Source organism: Crocodylus porosus, unplaced genomic scaffold, assembly GCF_001723895.1.
Source record: "Crocodylus porosus isolate Cpor-Errol unplaced genomic scaffold, CroPor_comp1, whole genome shotgun sequence".
NCBI classification, from domain to species: domain Eukaryota; kingdom Metazoa; phylum Chordata; order Crocodylia; family Crocodylidae; genus Crocodylus; species Crocodylus porosus.
Window position 1 is genome coordinate 148,794,899 of NW_017728886.1, and position 22,178 is coordinate 148,817,076.

At 39.2% G+C, this 22,178-nt stretch overlaps 2 protein-coding genes across 4 annotated transcripts in view; one reads left to right on the top strand and one right to left on the bottom strand.

The window, feature by feature from the left end:
• The window catches only part of PPP1R3G (protein phosphatase 1 regulatory subunit 3G), a 2,003-nt gene extending 258 nt beyond the window's left edge, over positions 1-1,745 (top strand). Inside the window, exon 2 of the mRNA XM_019538962.1 lies at positions 5-1,745. Within this exon, the coding sequence (XP_019394507.1) occupies positions 5-316 (312 nt within the window). The 3' untranslated portion in view covers positions 317-1,745. The remainder of the gene's footprint in view (positions 1-4) is intronic.
• A 9,229-nt stretch (positions 1,746-10,974) lies between these two features.
• LYRM4 (LYR motif containing 4) overlaps positions 10,975-22,178 on the bottom strand; it is a 123,973-nt gene continuing 112,769 nt past the window's right edge. For 2 of the 3 annotated variants that reach the window (XM_019542855.1, XM_019542864.1), the window contains one exon: positions 10,975-11,341. In XM_019542855.1, coding sequence (XP_019398400.1) covers positions 11,152-11,341 — 190 coding nt within the window. In that variant the 3' untranslated portion in view covers positions 10,975-11,151. The remainder of the gene's footprint in view (positions 11,342-22,178) is intronic. The other variant, XM_019542874.1, reaches the window with a different exon arrangement.

The following is a 22,178-nucleotide window of genomic DNA, read 5'->3' on the forward strand; positions in this document are numbered from 1 at the left end:
GGCGGTGCGCTACACCTTCAACGAGTGGCTGTCCTTCCTCGACGCGCCCGCGCTGCCCGGCCCCGACGGGGGGTGCTTCCACTTCGCCCTGTGCCCGCCACCCAGCCTGCTGCGCCAGGGCGCCGCGCTGCACTTTGCTGTGCGCTACCGCAGCCCGCTGGGCGAGTTCTGGGACAACAACGGTGGCGCCAACTACACCTTGCGCTGCTGCAGCGCCCGCCAGGGCCAGAACGACCAGGAGCTGGAGGGCGAGGAGGAGGATGAGGAGAGGGCACCCGGCGGGAGCCCCCCAGAGCCTGGCGGTCCCCTCTACTGAGCCGGTGTGGCCTGGCGGGCAACCCTGCCTCGCGCCTTAGGCTGGGCAGCTCCGGCGGCGTGTGGCCAACAGCTGGTGGATGGTGGGACCCGCTGGTCTGCACCTCAATTCGCCCAAGCCTGACTTGAGGCAGTGAACACAGGGGAACACAGCCGACGGGCCGGTGGTGTAGGGTGCATCCGAGCCTGGCCTGGGCACAGGGCGGTGCCTCCAAGCCTACTCTGAGCCAGCAGCAGTGGCATCCAGCCAACAAAGTTTGCTGGTCCAGGCTGCATCCAAGCCCGGCCTGGGTCAGCACTAGCAGAGTCCAGTCAGGGGCTCTGCTGGTCTAGGGTGCACCCAAGCCCTGCGCGGTGGCGGCAGCCCTGGCTGTTTGGGGGAACAGGCATTGAGCCTTCAGTGGTGCCCTTCATGCCAAGATCCACCTGGCTGGGTCCAGGGCTGCAGGCCTGGCTGTCAACATGTCAAGCAGGTGGTGTCTGTCCTGTTGCTGCCAGTACTGCTCTCCATCCTCTTCTGAGAAAGACCTTGCTGCTTGGGTCCAGCCTTTTCTGAGGAATGTAGCCTGTTTGGGAAGTGAAGACAAGATCAGCTGGGCCAGGTGGGTGCTTGTCCTTGGCCTCAGGCACGAAGAAGGGTATGTGGGATCTGCCCGCTCCAGTATTGTTGCCTCTTTTTTTGTCAAGTGAGCTCCCAGTGCTGTGAGAGATTTTTCTCTTTCAAGTTGTTGAGAACTGGAAATATCCTGTTCAAGATGGCTTTTTCTTTTTTTTTTTTTTTTAAATCTATTTTTCTCTACCTTGAAGATAGTGCCTTCGATGAAGTTTCCTATGTCCAAAACTGAGACAGAACTTTGCAGTCAGTGTTACAACTGTTCTGTATGCGTCAAAGCATTTTTCTTTTTACGGATAGAGCATGGTCTCATTTATGGGTATTTAGGTATTGCTGGACACAGGGACAGCTTGATGGCAAAGCCTGAAGCTTATTGCTAGGTCTTGCATAAATTAAATTTTTTTTGAAAGAAGAGAACTGGGTGAGGGGTGTAAATGTGCATATGTATTTTGCACAGAGTCCCTCTGGTCTTGATTATGCAAACACTTTGTGCATAATCTTATCTTTGCTCACCTCAGTAGTCAGTAAGACTCCTTGAACACTTGGGCCTGTTCAGTAAAGTCTAAGTTCAGTAAGTATTCTTTACATATTTGAGTTAGGGTCCAATCATTTCTTCCCCTTCTTCCAAAGACACAGTCATGTGACAGCAGTCTTCCATACTATATTTATATAGCCATAACAGTATAATTTCTGAGAGTGAGCACTTTTTGGTTTACTTGACCGTCTAACTGCTGTGACCCGACCCTGCGAAACAGCAAACCTTCTTTGCTTATAACTGAATGCACTTTGACATTGATTCCTCACCTATGATGGGCTTTAACAAAAAATAAAGTTCATGCAAGACTTTTAACTGGTAAAATGGAATTTGGTAGGTCATACCTAACACACATTCTTTTAAACAGCGAGTGGTCTGTCTACACACACACTTTTTTTCTCTCTCCAATTATAGAACGTATGCATAACCAATTTTTTTTTAATGACATTCTCTGAACTACATCTGTCAATTCTCAGAAAAGGCTGAACCACCTAATATCAGCAATGAGAGAGTAGTTTAAAAAAACCTTACCAGTGTTCATTCAGTTCATTGGAAGATAAACTGTTAACATCTATTTGCAGCGAGGAATGAAATACTTTTGAGCAGTGTATGTATTGTGTGATAAATGAGTATGATGCCCGTTATATTGGGAGAGGGCTAATTTTTGTTAGGGATGGCTCTTTAACTGCAGAAGGGTAGTATAAAACAGAGTTAGGACTCAGTGGGCACATCTACATGTGACACTTACTTCAGGGTTGCCTAATTAACTCAATGGCTGCGTATATAACAGACGCTGACTGCGCAGTTGTTACTGTGCTGTCATTTAGTCACTAAATGACTGTGTAGTTACCAGACTTACTGCATAGTAGCATCGCTGAATGGCTTTTAGGTGACACTGCACAGTAGCTTGTTACTGCTGCACTGTAGTGTCATGTCACGCTTCCTGCCATGCAGTGCTACTGCGCAGTAGTAATGAGGTAGTGTGCAGTCAGTGTCACATGTAGACGCGGCCAGTAAAGCGTCACCGGTCTACGTATGTGAAGCTATTAGGCTGGAGTAAACTAGTTAACTCTGTTGTAGGTTACTGCTGTTAAGATACAGATCCTATCGTATGGTGGAGTTTTTTACTCCACCACAGCACATGGAGCTGCTGACAGGGACTGGCTGGGGCACGGGAGTGCTTCGGTGGTGGGGGGTGCTGCCTGCCAGCTGTCCCTACACTGAAGCATCCTTGTGCCCCAGCCAGCCCTTCTGCAGTACATTGAGCTGGGCTGGAGCAGCCTGGGGCTAGCAGTCTGACCCTGGGGGGCCCCTGTCAGCTGTGGCTGTGGTCCTGGGCACATGTTTTAAATGTTGAGCCCAGGAGCAATAAATTCCGGTGCAAAGTGCACCGAAGTTTATTGCGGAGCATTATTCACATGTAGGCACACCCAGTTTTGCTTAGTTTTTGCTAAGGAGTGAAAACCAGCAGCTCAGTTTAACACCCCCCATGTCTATTCAAATCTCTTTCTATATTTCTCTGTATTTATAATAATTTGGTGAGTTTATTATAAAAGCATCTGTTCTATTTACCAGTTTTCTTGCAGCCTGTCTTTGCAAGAAACCCCATACTTTAAGTAACTAAATTAATGATTAACTGGATTAATGACATAGGCAAGTATAACTTTATGTTTTTAGATGATTGTTATGTTGTTAAAAAAGATGAATATGTGCATGGAGTTGTACTTGTAGAACTGGATGCTTCATGACTTGTTGACAGTTATGAAAATGTAACTTAATGAAGTACCCAGTTACAACATGGTTGTGTCCCTGAAAGGTTAAAACTCCATTTGATTTGTGCAGTGTTGAGCAGATCAAACTGTTAAAGAATCATGCAATAACCTTGGACTTTGCAAGTCTGAAAGCAGCATTCAGGACGATGACTAAAAACATCATTTAGCCCTGGCTATGCCATACGATTTAAACGGCTTACAGTGCTACCATGTTGTTAGCACTGCCGTGACTCTGTGAAACCTTACTAGAATAGTTAATCAGAATTAAGAGAACCGTTACTTGAGACCCCTTCATAACTGTACCTGTATTATTGTAATACAGCATTTCAAAATGTGGGGTAGTTTTCTTTTTGAATAAATTATGGCAAAAAGATAAAACCATGTGCTGCCACCATACTACAGAAAGAGTTTTGACAGTTGATGTGCAGAAAGAATTACAACTAACTTCAGTTGTGGGAGAGGTTTTTTTTTTTCCTTTTTGTATCTTATACAGTACAAGGCTTAGTCTGAGTTTTCTGAGGCTTTTAACTCAAAAATATATGAATTTCTGAAACATAAACTGGAGTTTAAACACATTTATAAATCAGCCTAGAATCAAAATCATAACTATGCTTGAGGATGCACATAAAAAGCTGTATAAATATAAACTGAAAGAGAAATTCCTGGTATAATTTTATTTGTTATATGTGGATCTGTCCTTGAAGCATGCAATTGGCATACAGAGCATTCAGTAAAATACAGAGTAGATTTTCTGTCCTTGGTACATTAGTTAACTTTAAAAAAAATTAGGTGATATAAATAGGATATTGCATGGGAAAACCAGATCTGATTGAGCCTTCTGGTCTACCATATGCAATGGTATGCCTACATGTATATGAAAAACTTTGGATTTTTAGTACATGAAAGATTATGTTGCTACAGTTGATATATAATGCTAAATGTATTGATCCATATTCTTCATTGAATTGCCTTGGACCATAACTACAAACATCACAGGTCTTCTGTGTGAGTGTTCATTACCTATTAACTCTGCAAATATTACTATTTATACATTATCTTATTCAGAGGAGATTCATTATTGTTGTTTGACACAGGAATGTCAAATATGGTCTTCTCTGTTGTGCTGGAGGACTAGGTTGGGTCTTATAAAGAACCTAGTCCTAAGTAAAGCAGCGAGGTGATAAATCAATCACGGATATTAACAAGCATTGAAAAGGTGTGAATAAAACCAATTTTCTCTCTAAGAATTATGCCTTTTCAGAAATCTGTGTAGTCTTTCAGAAAAACAGGGTTGACAGTGTGAATGCTCTTTAAAAAAGAGGGCAAACTTTGTGTTCTCTGTATATCGTGAAGGACTTGAAACAGCCCAATTCAGGAACAAATCTTTAAGTTTGTAGGTGATCTATTTTTTTTCTAGTTAGGCAGCCTGAAAGTACAAGTGCCAGAAGCACTGCATGCTGTAGTTAAACTGCAAAACTCCTATCAGTGTTTCTTTAAATTCTGTCTAATGTGTCTGCATCTACTCAGTCTTTCAGTGTGTCATAATTAAAAAAAAATCTTTTGCTTTGAACTTTGCCCCACAATATTTAAATAATGAAATTTTGAGTAATAACAGTAGGATAAGACCTTTTTCTCTGTGCTCATGAGTCATACAGGTTAACTTTATTAAAAATAAGAGACCTTTGAATTTGCAGCTCTTTCCAGTTGGAGTTTTCCAAAGTACTTTTCAAATATGGCCTAAGCAGGATTCTCATCACTCATACAGAGGAGGAAGCTGCCTAGGGACCCAGGAAGTCTGTATCAAAACAAGAGTTAGAACCTTTGTCTACTGTCTTCAGTGCCTGTGTAAAATTGATTGGACTACAGTTCTGATGCAGTCGGTAGTCGCTAGATATAATGCTATTTATGCATTTTCCCAAGGTGGTACAACATGCAGTAATGATGAAAAAAAGAAAAGAAAAATTGCACATTTTCAAAATTGTAAAGGTCATAGGTGTGTCTGGAAAAACTCCAGGAATGTGGATCTTCAGTATGTGCAGATTTCTGTTGTCCCTTTGGATTAGATTTCCTTGGATTTAAAGAAGAAATAAAAGCCTCTGGTTATTATAGACAACTGTAACATAATCAGAAAAATACTTTAGTATACTTCAAGCCTCAAACTGAGTGAGTCATAAGGAAACGAAGGTAAGATAAGTTACATTTTAAACAATTTAATTTTTGCAGTATAGAAACTTTTTGTCTTTAAATATACAGGTAATAGAAAGCTTCTCTTGAATATTTACACACAATCAAAAGCATGATTTAACAGAAAGGCAGGGAATTTCAGAAGGCTCTTGGGTAAGTAAACTTAGTTTGGTGCCTTCAAGGACTACAAACTTGCATGCAAATGACTCCTGCTTCATTGAAAACAGCAGTTTGAAAAGACTTTGGCTTTCACTCATAATGTGAAGAGTTGGCTTCTGCTCTCATTGACTCCAGCAGAGGAAATGGATTTGGTCCAATGTATTGACTGAGAGAATAGGGGAGATGGTCTGGGCCAAAAATCTTTTAAATTTAGTTTATTCAGCAATTGCTAACTTTTTGGAGGTCTGTGGTAGCATTGATATGAATATTTCCTTGTCCAGGCACAAAATCTGTTTGCCTGTCTTTTAGCATGATGATGACAAAAGACAGTTAAGATGACCTGCTCTGGGTGAGCAGAATTTCCAGGGGCTGGTATATATACTTCTGCAGTGTGCTTTTTCAGAAGAAATCTTGTACATTGCTTTCAGCTCTCCATGGTTTCCTTTATACCCAGGGTAAGAAAGAGTCATTTAAATGCATTGTGTAACCACTACTATTTTCCCATTAAACTGCTATAATCAGCAGGCTTAAAAACAGTATAGATGAGTAATTGTGGAAGGAGCACTTTTTTCAACATACTGATATGTTGTTACATGTGGAATCAAAGTACATCAGAGCTATCACTGTGGTGTCTAAGGACTTCACATGTTGAGCATTCCAAACCTTTTCTTTAAAATAGTAGAACATGTTTTATTTTTGGAAGAAGTGGATTTGTTTTCCCTTTTTTGATCTTCAGATTCAGAAACCGTGGCTCATATTTTCCCTTTGATATAAATATGTAAACCCACAATACAAGTGACCCTAGTCTGTTATTCCTGTGGTACAGAGGAAGGAAACAATGTGTTTCTGTGAGAATGAAAGAATTTTGGACTTCCAGTGGAATGGCCCACAGGGACTGACGCTTGTCATTGACAAGAACAGTTGAGGTTCAGTGCCTTGCATAGCGATCAGGCTGTCCCTCTGCTTCAGGCAGCATAGTTCTGATTTTCCCTCCTGTCCTGAATAGCAACATCTACTTTATGCAGTTTCTGGCAGCAATAACACTCACTCGGCAGGCAGGGTAGACGTGTAATGGCAGAGTAGTTGAACCGTCTTGCCATGGTTCCAGAAGGCATGAACTGAAGCCTCACTCTGGACCTGCACAGAAGTCAGATGACCCAACTGGAACTGGTCATTCAGTTTAGGAAGTCAAAGGTGGCCAAACATGGTGCTGGCTACTTCACTTCATTGTGTATCACTGGCTAAAGCAACTGGTTTTGCCTTCCCCATGAGCTGATAAGCTTGGGTGGACCTTTTACCCAAGGGTGAAATCCTGCCCCACTGACGTCAAGGAAGGTGTCAACTCAAATGAAGTCAGGATTTCATGCTACAGAGCAAATAGGTGTGAATAATTAGAAAGCAGCTGTTCCACAGCCTCCACCTCTCAGCTTTATTCTGTATAGTTGTGGAGGAACAAGTCTTGAAGGAGAGGTAGGGAAGCTGATTCTGAAAGTGTTAAGGAAGGAATAGGGGAAACTTGCTGTGTGGTGTCATATGTCTTAAAAATAGGTTCTGTGAGTTAGAATTACAGTGCGCTAGTCTTGCATTTATAACAGCTGGTTATATTGTATTTAAGAACTATGAGCACTTAATTTAACATTCTTACTATGACAAGTTTAAATAAGAAGCGCCTTTGGTAAAATGTTTGTATGCAAGTCTTCTAGTCTGCTTTATTTCACTTATACCTCTGCCATGTCCAGAGCTCTCAAAATTGAGTGTCTAATTGTGGTAGGATTCTCTAATTAAATGCCATTAGGGCTGTTGCAGTATCTATCCTTTGAACAGCTCTTCATGTTGGGGTGAGTTAAAGAGGGTGTGTTCTGTCTTTAAAAATGCTGTCTGCTATTTTAAAACAGCTCTTATGGCCTTTGATACACATAAACAGGTAAAATTTTTGCGCATGATAACTGAGGCACATGGATTTCGTATTTGATAAAATCAGGTTGCTGAGATCAGGGATGGTTGGAAGTGCATGTGCAAAGCAAATAATTTCTCAGCCTAATAAGACAGAAAGGAGTGGATTATTAAGTAGGAATAGTTATAGAATTAGTGAAGATTTGTAACACACTCTCCTGTGCCATCAGTCAGACTAGCGACAGTACACTGAATCACTGGGGTCCCTTTTACTGAATGCCTGGCTACTTGTATTGTTTACATTGCTCAGTGAAAAGCTAGTGAAAAATGTATCTGATAACTTCCTTCTTTGGTATTCTCTGTCACTAGTTAAATAAGCAGTTTGATTATGCACTAAAACGGGAGTATGGAAGGAAAGCTTAACAAGTCAGATAGGGCACACACTAGTAAGTTTTCATTCCTTTGTAGGATTTCTTTTATAAAGTGTTTGACACTGTTTCTCTCTCACACACCCACCAGTATGTTATAACAGTATCTGTAACAGTAATAAACATATTAAAAAGAGAAATTATATAATTTGCAGTCTGTTTTTCCAGTAACCAGTGGCAATTTGCACAAATTATTATCTTTAACATAAATGGATGAAGCACATATAATGCACCACAACATGAAACATGTTCTTGTAAAGACAGGTCCAAGCTTCCAGGAACGTTTTTAAATGCTGTAATTTTGTGGCAATTAATTAAGTGTAGTAATTCCACATTCTCTTTTGTACACTCATAATTTTGTATGTCTCACCTACGGCCTGTTAGTCCTTAAGAATTGAGGTCTCTATAGTTCTTGCCTAAAGTAAGTTTGGGAGCAAGAGAGATTGTATGTTCTCTTTGGACAACTGAGTTTTATGCTACTTATTCCTCAAATAAGAGGAGAGAGAAACTTCTTGACATAGTTTATACTACATATCTCTTTTTTGCATAAAGGGTCTAAGCTCTGTTAAAGTTTTCACTTGTCATATCTTATGTGCAGTATGCATCCTTAAGGCTGGAAAATGCCCTTCACAGGCTATACAAGCAATTGAGAAATAAGCAAAGTTCCAGAGTGGTAACTGAGAGACAAAGTGCATCATGTTAGAGGGAGACAGTTGTATAAATTATCAGGGGAGTTTTCAGACAGTAGTAAAATTGTTCTGTTCAGACTCGAGGGATTAACCCCCCCCGCCGAAATAGTAAGTCATTAATATCAGTGTTGTCTCTCATACTATAGGCAGCTTTAATTCTGATAGAAACTAAGCTTTAAAATACCCCACAGTAAACTACCATGATTATTTTTGGAATGACTGATTATGCATATTAAAGGGATGTTTTTTGAAAAACCTGTATGAATCACTTGGAAAAAGAAGCATGTGTGAAATATTTCACAGTTTAAATGCTAAAAATGTTAAGGATATACTGTGTTGTTTCTCTCTCTCTCTGAAATGGATGTTGTACTAGAGGCCAAGGAACACTCTTGATTCTTGTAGCTGCATTCTCTGAAGCAGTCGGCACATCTACATATGTGCTTTCATGCGCAGTAGCCTATTTTACTATACATTAAAGTGTCATGTCAAAAATCATGCCAATATGCTGATGAGCACTAAAATAGGTTGCTGTGCATTAAGTGTCACAAAGTGTGTGCTTTTGCTACTGTGTATTATGGTAACATAATGTGCATTTATTTAGTACCGTACATTAGAGATACTAAATTTAATGTGTGGTAGGAGCACGTTTATGAACGTGTAGATGCACCCAGTATGTACTGCTTGTTCCAGTAATTAAGACACTTAAAAAGGTTAGGTACCAGTGTATGCTTTAACATCCAAGCAATGCAAAACAGTACAGCCTCCCATGATTTTCTTCTCTAAAATGTAATTTTAAAACCCCCACAGTTAAAACCTTGCTACCACTGAAAGTTTGAATATTTGACTTTCCTGGTTCTTTTATCTTCAACCCCAATGTACTAATAACAGTGACTCAGGTGTATTTTGGGATTCAGTCCGTAGTGCCTTATTTTTTTTAAACTGTAGTGCATGGCATTCTACCTGGTTAAAAAAAAAATCAGTTTTTAATAAAACAATGCATTCTACTGATGTAGCAAAAACTTATCCATATCTGCTGTATTTCTGAACCTAACAAATGGAGGAATACCACAGTATTTGCTTTTTGTGTGAAGAGGGTTATAGTCTTAAACATAGTAATTGTGCCTTATTTTGTACACTTTTATGGTTAATAGGATGCTGTGCTACAAACTTTCAGGTACCTACGTAAGTAGGAAATGTTTCAGGGGTGAGTAAGGTTTAAGAATTAGCACCTCTAAATTAGACACCATTCATTAGTTCTATTTTGGAGAATCAGTCAGAAGTCAGAAGTCCTTTTACTTTCCAAAATGTAGTTTCATTTTAAGGTCTATCTTAAAGATGTTACTAGACTGTTCCTATTTTAAAGTGTCTTCCTTGAAAGCTTTTGTTGTAACATTTTCTGTAGATTTGTACTGAATGATATTTCTGTACTTTCTATAACAGAAAACATAAATGAACACAAGCACTATTTTGAATAAAACTTGACTTTTTAAAAGGTGTTTTAATTTTGTTTAGCGCTGCTAATCTTAAAATGCAGTTTATTTTTTCCATCTGCCTCTATGTACCCTTTCACTTCTGTTACATAAAGTATTTTCAGACTGCTGATTTGTCAGATGATTAAGGGAATTCCTTTCTTGGACAGCCCAGGAACTCTACAAGAAACTCTGCTAAGTGCTGGCTTCAGAAAAGCTCCTCATACACTCACCTCTTCAGCCTAGATTACCAAATGAGTAATGTCTGCAGATATTTGGAAATCATCTTTTTGTTTACTTGTTTTAAAGTTTAACAAATGGGCATTATGTTAGCGATCCTTTTTGTGCAAATCCTCATTGCTGCAAATGAACAGAATGCATTTAACAACTGATTTAGCCATATTGGTGTGGAGATCCAGTACTGGATGATCACGAAGATTGAACTTCTAGCTGGTTTCATCCAGAGCATGGTATGGACATGCTGAGACAGGTTATGGACATTTACATGGTTCTCACAGAAGAGAAAATATTTCTGTGAGTTCTGAATTAAATTTAACAGCGTCATCTATTTGCATGGAATTACCTTTACTTTGCAAGAAAATGGACAGTACTGGATACTGAAATGTGTTTTGTTTCTTTCTGCTGACAAGTTGCAGTTTTAGACAACTGGAAAAAGGTACAATAGTACAAGTGTATTCTAACTGTTCAGCAGTCTCAGTAAGGTAAGGCTAACATTTTATTAACAAGCTGTTAACTAAGCTGGATGAAACTAGCTGGCTTCCAACTTTCTGAATTTTCAGATTAATAGTTAAGAAATCACTTACTAACTGCACCACAGGCTGATGCATAACCATATCCTTTGAGCCACTGGCAGGGAAGTAAGATCATCTGAAGAAGAATGTCTCCTATTCCAAATATTCAGCTCATGACATTTTATTGTTAAATAAGAACAATGAACACGTTCATTACATATGACACACAAGCACATATGGGCATTGGGTACATTACATACTGTGGTAGCCATAGCAGTACATCTTAGAGTATGAATCATGGAAACATTCCATATTGCTTTGGTTGTCAGAACTGAGCCTCTCCTACATTTCTTCTTCTAATAAAAAATGAACTCTCATACTTGTGCAGCGAGCATAAATATCTTTGTGCAGCAATGCAGAATGCTGAGGATGGTCCACTGTTGCTTCAAAAACTGGATTCATCTTCCAGCTATGTATTTTCTGGATTTTCGATAACAAGCTTCTGTGTGGAATACATTTGACCAATGGTGACCTGAAATCAAATAAAAAATATTTTAGGAAAGACAAGGTTGGAAGGTCAACAGATGTAGTATCAGCTTTGCAGGGAAGGTAAAAAAGGAATTGCTTAGTATAAAAGTGAAAAAGGGCAAGTTAATATATTTTCTACACAAAAACATTTGTAATAACTTTGTTCAGCAGTGTAATCCTCATTGGTGTCTCCAAAGACCTATAAGGTCCTATTGTAACACTGTTCAAACAAGCACACTACACAGCTATTCAGCGAATATAAACTTAGTGTAGCTTTTCTTCAGATCATCAGCCAGCTGATCAGATTGGCTGACAGCAGGGATAATACAGGGTTAAACACAAATCCAAAGTGCATTTCTATTCTACTCTTTTTATACATTAGAAGCACTTACATTAAGCCCACATCATTATCCAGCGATGATCAATCAAGTTTTGTGCCATGTACCTTGCAATTCGCTGATCAATGAACTTATTCAATGACAACATCCCTTCATATCTTTCCAGGCACATACCTGGTTTTGGTTGTACTATATGCTTTTCTTATCTATGGCAGGTTGCACTCATTCTGCCCACCCCAGGATGTTCTTGACCAGATTCCAAATGTCTCTTGCATTGTTGATTTCTACAGAACTTTAGACTTGCAGATTTTAACACACTGCTCTTGGCCTGTCTTACAACCTGTAACCCCAGGCAGCAAGAAACGATAGTTAATGTATTAAGCAGCTGCATATGTAAAATCCTGCAGTATTGACATTGCAAGGAATACAGATACACACACACTCTTCCTCATTATGATAACATTGTGAGTTACTAGGGAGGAAAAGAAAGCAACATATTTAGAAGAATAGAAAGGTACTTTATTTTTTTACATTGTGTAGGGTGAAGGTCTTTGTTTATTTATTCACTTTTAAATAATATCTTCCTACTAAAATAAGATGAAGGGAAGAGCCCTCCTATGCAATTTGTTCAGCAGGAACATGTTATATAACACGTTGTATTGTAACATGGTTTTTACAACAAGTACCTCTGTGCCTTTACAGTAGGATTAGGAGCTAGATGTCAAGGAAAATTCTCAAATGAAATTCTTTTCCTCCTTATTGGCCTATAATAACATTCAGACTGCTTTATAGACTCTTAACCACACTGAAATGCTGCCACTTGAGCACAACTAAAGAGCTGTGACCAACTAGCATGCAGTGCAGCACACTATGGAACAGTTAAGGAGTAGAAAAAAAGGTTAGGCTGAGGAAAGCAGGAATGGTGAAGACTTCTTTTAAAGGTGTTTAAATACAAATTTAGGATCTTAATTTTAGACACCTAAATGACAGGTTTGAGTATTCATTAGCTCCGATCAAGTTTTGAATGATAAAAGTAGGATGAGAAAGATAGATGTATTTTTTCTATAAAGCATTATGTAGAATTCCGCATTACAAAATAAAAATTGACTGCAAACAACTTCTGATGTTTCAAGGGCCCCTGGCATATATTAATTGCACTAAAAATAGTAACAGTGATACAACATTCAGGGTGCCATAAAGTAGCAAAACAGCCACAAAGATATTCCATAGAAAATATGGAATATCTTTGTGGCTGGTTTTTATGGCAGCATAAATTGAACATGTAACATGCCCCCATACTAATGCTGACGGTCAGCACTGGCATCAGGACCTGGGTTGGCACTGGGACTGTAGGGGTTGCAGGGCAAAGCACTTCAAAATGCCAGCTTCCTGCAACCCACCTACAGAACAAGACAGTCAACTTACCAGGTTGACTTCCCCCAACATGACAAGTTTCAAAGCCACACCAGCACCCAATTTGTTCTGTACACATTCAGGTTTTAAAGGTCCCAGTGTGCTGAAAGACTAAAGTGCTGGGAGGTCGAAAAACCTGCACAAGCAGCTGGGCTGCATGCATGGGTTTTAAACATCTCAGTGTACCAGGATTCTGCGACTGGGGAGAGGCTCCCTGATCACAGGGGGTCCAAGTGGGCTGGGACCTTTAAAAACTGTGTGTGTAGTTTTTAGACTGCACGCAGAAAGGATCCAGATCCCAGATCTTCCTATTCATTAGGAAGAGACTCCCACATCCCAGGGCTCCAGTATGCTAGGACCTTTAAATATTGCATGTGTGATTTTTAGACTTCCTGGTACAGAAGTCCTTGGATTTGCAGCTGCACAGTGGGAGCAGTTGTTTGACTCCTTCCAACCAACACTTGCAAACCCATGCCCTGGGCTCCCTGCATTGCCAGTCATGCAGCTGGGATCTAATCTCCAATCCCAATAACTGTACCATACATGCTTGGCTTGGCTGGAGGTGCATCTGTTGGAGCTGGGAGTCAGATCCCATTGTCACTAAATGACTGACATCGCCCAGTGCAGAAGGAATCTAGAGATCAAGGTCTAAGCCTGTATTTTCATTTTGCTTAAAAAAGCTAGCAGCTCTTAAGTTAAATCGTGCTATTAACTCCCCATTCTGTCATAAATGCATCTTGCATAATAATACCTTTTAAGCGATAATTTATTTCCCTTCATAAATAGTGTGTTCTGAAACTTGCAAAGCACTGGTTATCAGACTAGCCTATTCATAACAGAGGAAGACTAATATGTCATTCATAAAGAAAATGCTATTTTCTTTACCAGCAAACATTCCACTCTGAGCACTCAGAATTGAAGTCAATAGAAGTGCATCAAGAACATTGATTGATGAAGTGTAGATGCAACTAACAGTTGCTATTTCTCTTCGTGGAATAAGCTGTAACAAAGTGTGTGCATAACTTATTTTAGTTTTAAATACTCCTCTCTCAGTAAGTGTAACTTATCAACAAGCTGCATTACCTGTGCATTATGTGGCAAAAGAAAGATTAGTAATTACTGCTATATTACAAACCTTGACAGGACATTTATTTGATTCTGACAACTTTATTTCAGACCAAAACTTTCAAATGAGGGGCCTAAATAAGCAGCTTGGATTTTGGGAGTTTGTGCTACCTGCTGCTCCTACTGATTTATGCTGCCCTGTTTCAAGGTATCTAATTGCCTCACATGTTTTAAAACATATTTTGCAATCAACATATTGTCCTAACCACCCATCTAATATACATGGACAGGTCCAGGCTCCTGACAACATAGCAAGGATCACCACTTTAAATCTTTTAAAAGCTGCCTGGGGAAAAAGAGAAGGGAATGCCCCTAGCCTAATGGCTAGACCTGTTATGCCTGAAGGGATTCAAATTACCAACTTCCTAGAGAGTGTCCCAGCCACCTAGCTAGAGTCCTGCTTCTCTTTCTCCGATCCAATGTATCTTCAATTATTTTCTCCACACTGAAAGAACATCAAGGAGAGTGATGGAGCGAGCTCCCATTCCCGAACAGCCTAGAGCTTGATAGTGAGGGCACCTTCCAGGGAGGTAAGAGATGCAAGACTGAACCCCTGGAGGTTGATGCTGGAACTGAATAAAGGCCTCTGATGCTTTGGAGATTAGGGTTAGAATTCAAAATGACCTCGCTAAACTGGAAAAATGGTCCCAAATTAACTGAATAAAATATAATAAGGACAAAGCCTTGCACTTAGGACAGAACAACACCTGAACACATGCAAATTTAGAAATGATTGGCTAGGCTGCAGAAAAGGATTTGGGGGTTATATTGGACCACAAGCTGAATATGAATAACAGGATGCTGTTTTATAATAAAGCCCAAAACATACTGGTCTATATTAATAAATGTTGCCAGCAAGTCAAACGAAATTATTTTTCCACTCTCTTCACCACTAGTGAAGTCTCAGCTGCAGTGCTGTGTCCAGTTTTAGGTACTGCATTTCAAGCAAATCATAACAAATTGGACAAACTATGGTTAATAGAGTTGGATAACCTTTTGAATGCAAGAAATGCATCATTATTAATGACCTGATGAACAATGAATTGCATTCAAAAGCTTGTCTAACCCTAACTCAACCATACAATTGGTCCAATCAAAGAAAGATACCACCCTAAGAAATTATTTCTTCTTACAGTTTCTGGACCATAACAGTTACAACACCACTCTTACACTACCATATACAAACTGAAGAGGGTATGGTAATGAGCCACAAGACAGGATTACAGGTCTAGAAAATACAATGTCTAAGAAAGTGTTGGAAAGACTGGGATTATTTAGTCTGGAGAAAAGACAACTCAGAGATTTGCTAAATCTTCAAATATATGAAGGGGTGTTACAAAAAAGCTGATGACAGAATGTGTTCTATGGCCGTGGAGAAAAGAATAAGTCTTAAATTACAACAAGGGAAACCTAAACTGCTATTAGGAATAACTTTTTTAAAAATATGATGGTAGTTAAGCATCAGAACAGATTACTTAGGCTGTGAAGTTTGTGTCACTGGAAATCTTTAAGATCAAGTTAGACAAACACTTGGGTGAGATGGTTTAGTTAGGAATAATCCTGCCTTGAGTAGGGGATTGGACTTGATGACCTCCTGAGGTCCCTTCCAACCGTATTTTTTTCTAATTCTGTGATTCAACAGCTCCTAGCTTTGAACATTTAAGGGATTCCCCAGGCTTAAACTTTAAACAAAAATAATACAGGCTTCTTTCACAGTTTTGATGAAAAATGGTATCAGCAAGACTACAGATGTTTTAATATTGCAATTCATTAATCTTACTGCTCCAAATAATTTCAACAATACTTTCTGTGCCAATTCTGATGAAGTGACTTCACTAATATTATATCACTAGGGGTTGATTTTTCTCTCTCTCAAAATCTGAAACAGTTAAATTGTGATCCATTATGATTTCTTCACTAAACACATTTGTAGTCATGCAGAGCAAGCCATTTACTGTTTTAGTAAGTGGCTAGAAGCCAATATGCTGAGGTCAATGTCACAATATTTTCATCAGACTTAGTTAACCACAGAAGAATTTTGCTGAGAAAACTCCTGCTGTTTGCTCAACAAACTTCCTTTCTATAATTTGTCTTGTTTATCCTACCCCTTTTAAAGCAATGTGGCACAATTACACCTTATACCTCTGAGAAAAGACACAAAACAAATAAAAAGAGTTAACACAGTATCATAAGAAAACCAGTGTCATTGTCTGGAAATGCTTCAGATCTTAATAAATAATATGATGCTTAAACATTTACATAATATCTGCATCCTATGCATGTTATATTCAGGTTAGATAACAACTCTATTCTAATCACCTTTCAATCTAGCACAGAGCCACCATTTAATGGAGCATATTTTTGTCCTTAAGTATTTGTAAATGTAGATGAGAGCTATCATCTTAAGGCAGTTTAATTGATTTAAAAACAGAATCACTAAGGAGTAGAATAGTTAAAGAAGAAAAATATCTATGGTATCACTAAATCTTTTTTGTTGCAAATTCAGAATATAGCCCTTGATTGAAGCTGGATCACAAGAGATCACTTTTATATTGCACTTGATTTCTTTTCCCATTTGCAAATTTAGCAGATAAAACATGCTTTTGGGAGAGGATATGCTTTCATCAATGGTAAACCATTTTAATAGCAGGGAAAGAAAAACAAATTACAAAATAACACAATTTTTATCTATCTGACCTTAGATCCCAAATCATTCACTGATTCTTATATGGATATAGGTTTCCTTGGTCCTGGGTTCTTGCCTTGAATTCCAACTGGCAGCAAGGAGAAGACCATATGGTGAAAGATTTATCAGATCACAGGAAAGTAGGGCCAGAAGGGAACCTCACAAGGTCATTTAATCCAATGCCCTGCTCCAGACAGTACCATCTCTGACTAATCCATCCCAGCCAAATGTCTGCCCAGCCTACTCTTGAAAATTTCAAGGGATGGAGATTCCATAAATTCTCTAGGTAGCACAACTATTATTTAAAAAAAGCCAAGTAGGATACATTTTTCTCAAGAGTAATAGAATCTCAAGAGAAAAAAAACACCACTCTTAAAAATTAAATCTAAAAATAATTCCTGGAAATATTAATAACATAGTAAAAACACTGTGAACCTTAGGCATTCAGTCAATCCCATTAAGCTACCATCCACTCAAAGAACATGAGCCCCAAACTTACATGATTAGGGCCTTATTTCCAGGTTTGTTCAAATAGTCAAGAAGTGTAGTTTTACTTTAAGAAGTAACATACCCTGAATTCACAGTGGCATTTTTATAATCACTTTCAAAGCAAAGTCACACACGGCCATCACCGAAGCAAAATAAAATATCCCCATTGTTTAATTTATTTCATTGACTGGACCACTAGTATTGTCCAGAGATCTTCTCAAACTTCTTATTCTCCATCCTGTGCTTATCTAAATACCCTAAAACACTTTGCCTCTCTACAAAACATTGAAAACATCTATTGTTTTCTTAGGTTTTACCAGGTCTGTTATAGAAAGGTAAAGGAAATAAAGGTACAGAGACACAAACAGGAGACATCCAGATTTGGAAGGAACAATTGGCTGGAAATAGTTTGGGGACAAGGCAGGAAAGCAACAGCAAGGTTGTTTAAGAAAATGCATAAGGGGGACTGTCTTTTTAATTCTACTAAATTTAGAAGTATTTAAGGACTCTGGGACTTTTCAGGCTACTCTTGTTAACCTCACTGACTTTACTGCAGTCTTCAGCTCTATAGAAAATACTTAAAAATTAACTATTTGAAGTGAGAAAAATAACTGTGCAGTTCTGGTAATGAAGTATGTTTCCCCATTGATTTGCTGTAGCTTTTTGTCTTGTGGGGGGAATAATAGGAGGTGTTCTATGGTAGATTTCTATCTATGAATGGTAAAGATGTTCAAGATGGTATTGAAACAAGATGATATTGAAAATGGCTTTGCTACTACAATAGACAGTGTCAAACCACTTAAATCCTTTATGAGAAGTCATGCTTGGCTCTAAAGCCAGGGGGCTGCTCTAAGGGCATATTTCTGTTATGATTGTTAGGAATCAGTAGTCCACTGGACTGAGCAGGGAGATCAGCTATTGCACAGAAGCTAAGTTATTTCTTTGCACTCATCTATGAGATCTAAAGAAAGACTGTGCAAGAGAAAACGTTGCCAGCACTGATCTGATAGATACTGAAAGTTACCACCTGGGGCTTAGCTACAGTTCTGAGCCCTCTGACCTTCTTCCACTCTTCAGAGTACTTCAGAACCAAGTGACTGCTGATGTTTTTGCCATGTATGCGATGGAGGAGATGACCTATACTGAAATACTTGGCATGAGGAAGGCCTGTTTTCCTCAGAACAAAATCAGATGCTTTGGGGCCCACTTGGATCCACTGATATCGACAACAGTGATTCTATACTACTTTCTTTTTCTTTTAAATCATGTGACTTCGCAGAAGAACCAGTTCTATAAACAAGGGTGAATGTCATACTTTAAAATGCTGCTCTACCAAACAGGCCTGCCAGTTTGAAGAGGTCTCAACATGGCTCAAAAATAGACTTCCCCTCAATGCAAATTGCTACAATTGAACTAAAGCATTTTAATTTATAGTACAAATATTGAACTATTGGTGGATTCACTACAACCGGATGCAAAACTGACACAAGAAGGAAAAGGCTTGTTCCACCACCACTCCAACAGGCTGATAATGAGAAATTAAGGGACCATTAAAACCAGCATGGTATTTATACCCTGGATCTACACAATGTAGGACTTGAGGGAAATGTGTGTATACCCTAACTACCAATTACTACCAAAAAGGTTCTTGGACCACCCACAGTACAATTTTACAGAAGCAGTATTTTTGGAGAGGAGGAGTTATTGGTGGTACATAACCCTATTTTCCAAGCTTCCTTTACAAAATAGTAACTCTATTGTTAAGATGCAGATAAACAAAGCAAATAATTTGAAGCAGTCATTCAATTTGTCTCTGTTTTAAAGTTCCTGCATTTGTTATTCATTTGTGGTTTGAACAGTAAAATGTACCATAGCTGGTATGTTTGGGATTAAAACAATAAAAACAAAAATAAAAGTGGAAAACTTGGCACCAAAGAATCATCCAAGACAACCAATTGTTTGTTTATGGAACATGTACAAACCACAAAATTTGTGAGACAGGTGTTCATGTTAAGTTGTTTAACAAACAAACAAACAAACTGCATTTAAAAGTGGCTCTCCAAAGTGGCTAGAGCATATTTCTGTCATGCGGACAAAAAGGGAACCATATTACAACAAGCACTTCTTACAATTCTGTTTCATCATGGTTGTTTTTTGTAGGGTAGACAAGTAACGGGGTGGCCATTTGGGGTAGCGGGGAAGGGAAAAGTATTACTTTATCAACTGTGTGTCATTTTAATACAGTCAGGGGGTAACTATTTTGGTAGACGTGCCACAATTTAGTCCTATACCCTCTCCGAGTGACACTCCCTTGCCTGATCTGCTACTCTTTCTGCCCCATGCTCCCTGCCTGATTTGATGCTCTGTTCTCTCCTCCTTGCTCTGTCTACTGCTGTGTCCCATCCCTGGTCTGCTGCATGCCACACACAGAGGCTGCCTATGCCACTTGTAGAACAAATGCCAGTTTGGGCACCTCTGTGTTAACACGTGTTTGCCCTATCTAAACTCCATAGATGATTGCAGAATTGATAGGTTTATATCAGAGAAACCATACAGGTAAAATGTAATTGAAAGGGAAAACACCGAAAGCAAAGCAGTTAAACTCATACATGTCAATGGCATACTTGGCTCCAAATAGCATAATAAAGAAATACCTGCAAAAGAGACTTAAGTTTTAGTGACAAAGGTGGATTCAATTCTCTTGCACTGAAATCACTAAGAAGAGAACATAGTTAGAAACTGAAATTTGATATATAAAACAAGTACTGAGCCATATGCCATCACATTTCCTTTCAGCTTCAGGAACACGTGTATAAAACTCTTCTTCAGTACAGTATTCGCTAAATACTACTACAAATGTATATGACATTAGATTTTATCATGGCTTATTGTTTAACAAATTAAACAACAGGCCATGAAAAACACTCTTGCCTCCTAAGCCTGAAGCTAGATATGCTGTGCATAACATGCAAAAGAATGATAACATTCTTAAGTTCCAGTCTGGGTCTGTTAATGTTAGACTGCTCAGTGGAGGAAAGCAGCAACTTTCTGAGTAACTGTTCAGTTCAGGTGAAGAAACTGTATACTGGAAGAATAAATACATCAAGTTTGGCACACCATAATTAACTCAAATCTGGAACCCAGAAAGTTATGATTATGCGATGATTGGCCAACACATGCTCTCACACACGCCCATGTGTACACTCTCTCAGTGCCTACGCCCACTTGGATCAAAAACCAAACAAACCTCCAAAGAGTTCACTTCTATTTAAAACGTTGTGTAGAAGGCAGCAGGATACTGTTTAGTCCATATTTCTAAACATAATTTGAAAAAAAGGTAAGTTATTAAATCCAAATTTACTGGTTTGGTGAACGGGTTTTGGGAGACTATGAAGAAGTGTGATACAGTATTTAACAGAAAACAAGGTAAGCAGATCAACAATGGATTAGTACTAAGAAGTGTATTTCTAGATCACTGATTATGACCGGCTGCTCAGGGGCAAAACCCAACAATGACAATGAATTTAAAAAAATAAAAAAATCAGTCCTTTGGTGTTACAGACATCCCAAAATAATAAAACACACTTATTGCTTTTGGAGAAGTAAAATAAAGGAGTTTCATAGCAGTAAAAGGTGTATGTACTGCAAACCTCTGTGAATCTGAAATGAACTGGCATTGTATAATGAACAGCAATCTAAATGTAAAAGACGCTCTTTGACAAACATTCGCCTGATACTAGAAATGCAGTGTCCTAGCAAGATCATCTTTTCTAGCCCTTCTCCTTCCCCTACCACCTTATAAAAAAAAGATGGAGTCTGATTACAGAAAATTTAACCTAAGTAGTCACTTCATACAGCAAATTAATATGCATGATATTCTGTGTGGCATCTGTAGGTTAAGCCATTTTTAAAAGGAATCGGTTTTCTCTCCAACAGATTTTACGGTGTACACCCTATTGTATTTATTCTATTTTTTTCTAGTGCCAGGAACGTTTGTAAAACACCCGTTTTGGAGCACAATCCTTCTGAACTCATGGAAAGCTGCTGGCCTCTAGAGTCTTCACAAAACCTTCAACAATGCACCCTCTTTTAAATTATAAATCATGCCCTTCTTCAGCAAAGGTAGATGGGAAAATATGATCACCTCAAATCATTAACAAACTTTTCTCTTCTCCCAGTTCTGCTACAATTTTACTTGGGCAAACAGTATCTGAAAACACCTTGCTTCACAGATCCCTAAGGATTTGATGGATTAACCTATTTAAAGACTTCTTTGCCTCCATTTTCCTGAGCAGGGACCAGAACAGCCCTCCCACTGGGCCCCCCTCAGGCCCCAGGGGAGGCGCACCTAGGACAAAGGTCAGTGAGGATCTAGTCAGGGAACTTCTGGAGGGACTGGATGTATTTAAATCAGCTGATCCGGAGGATCTCCACCCCAGAGTGCTGAGGGAATTAGCTGAAGTCATTGCAGGACCTCTGGCACAGCTGTATGAGCATTCATGGTGCTCTGCTCTGGTGTGGTGCCAGAGGACTGAAAGAGGGCCAACATGGTTCCCATCTTCAAAAAGGGGAGGAAGGAGGACCCGGGGAACTATAGGCCGGTTAGTCTTACCTCGATCCTGGGTAAGCTTTTTGAGAGAATTATTCTGGCACATATCCACAAGGGGCCAGCAGGGGAGATTATGCTTACGGGCAACCAACATGGGTTCATTAGAGGCAGGTCCTGTCAGACCAACCTGGTGGCCTTCTATGACCAGGTCACCAAATCCTTAGATGCAGGGGTAGCAGTG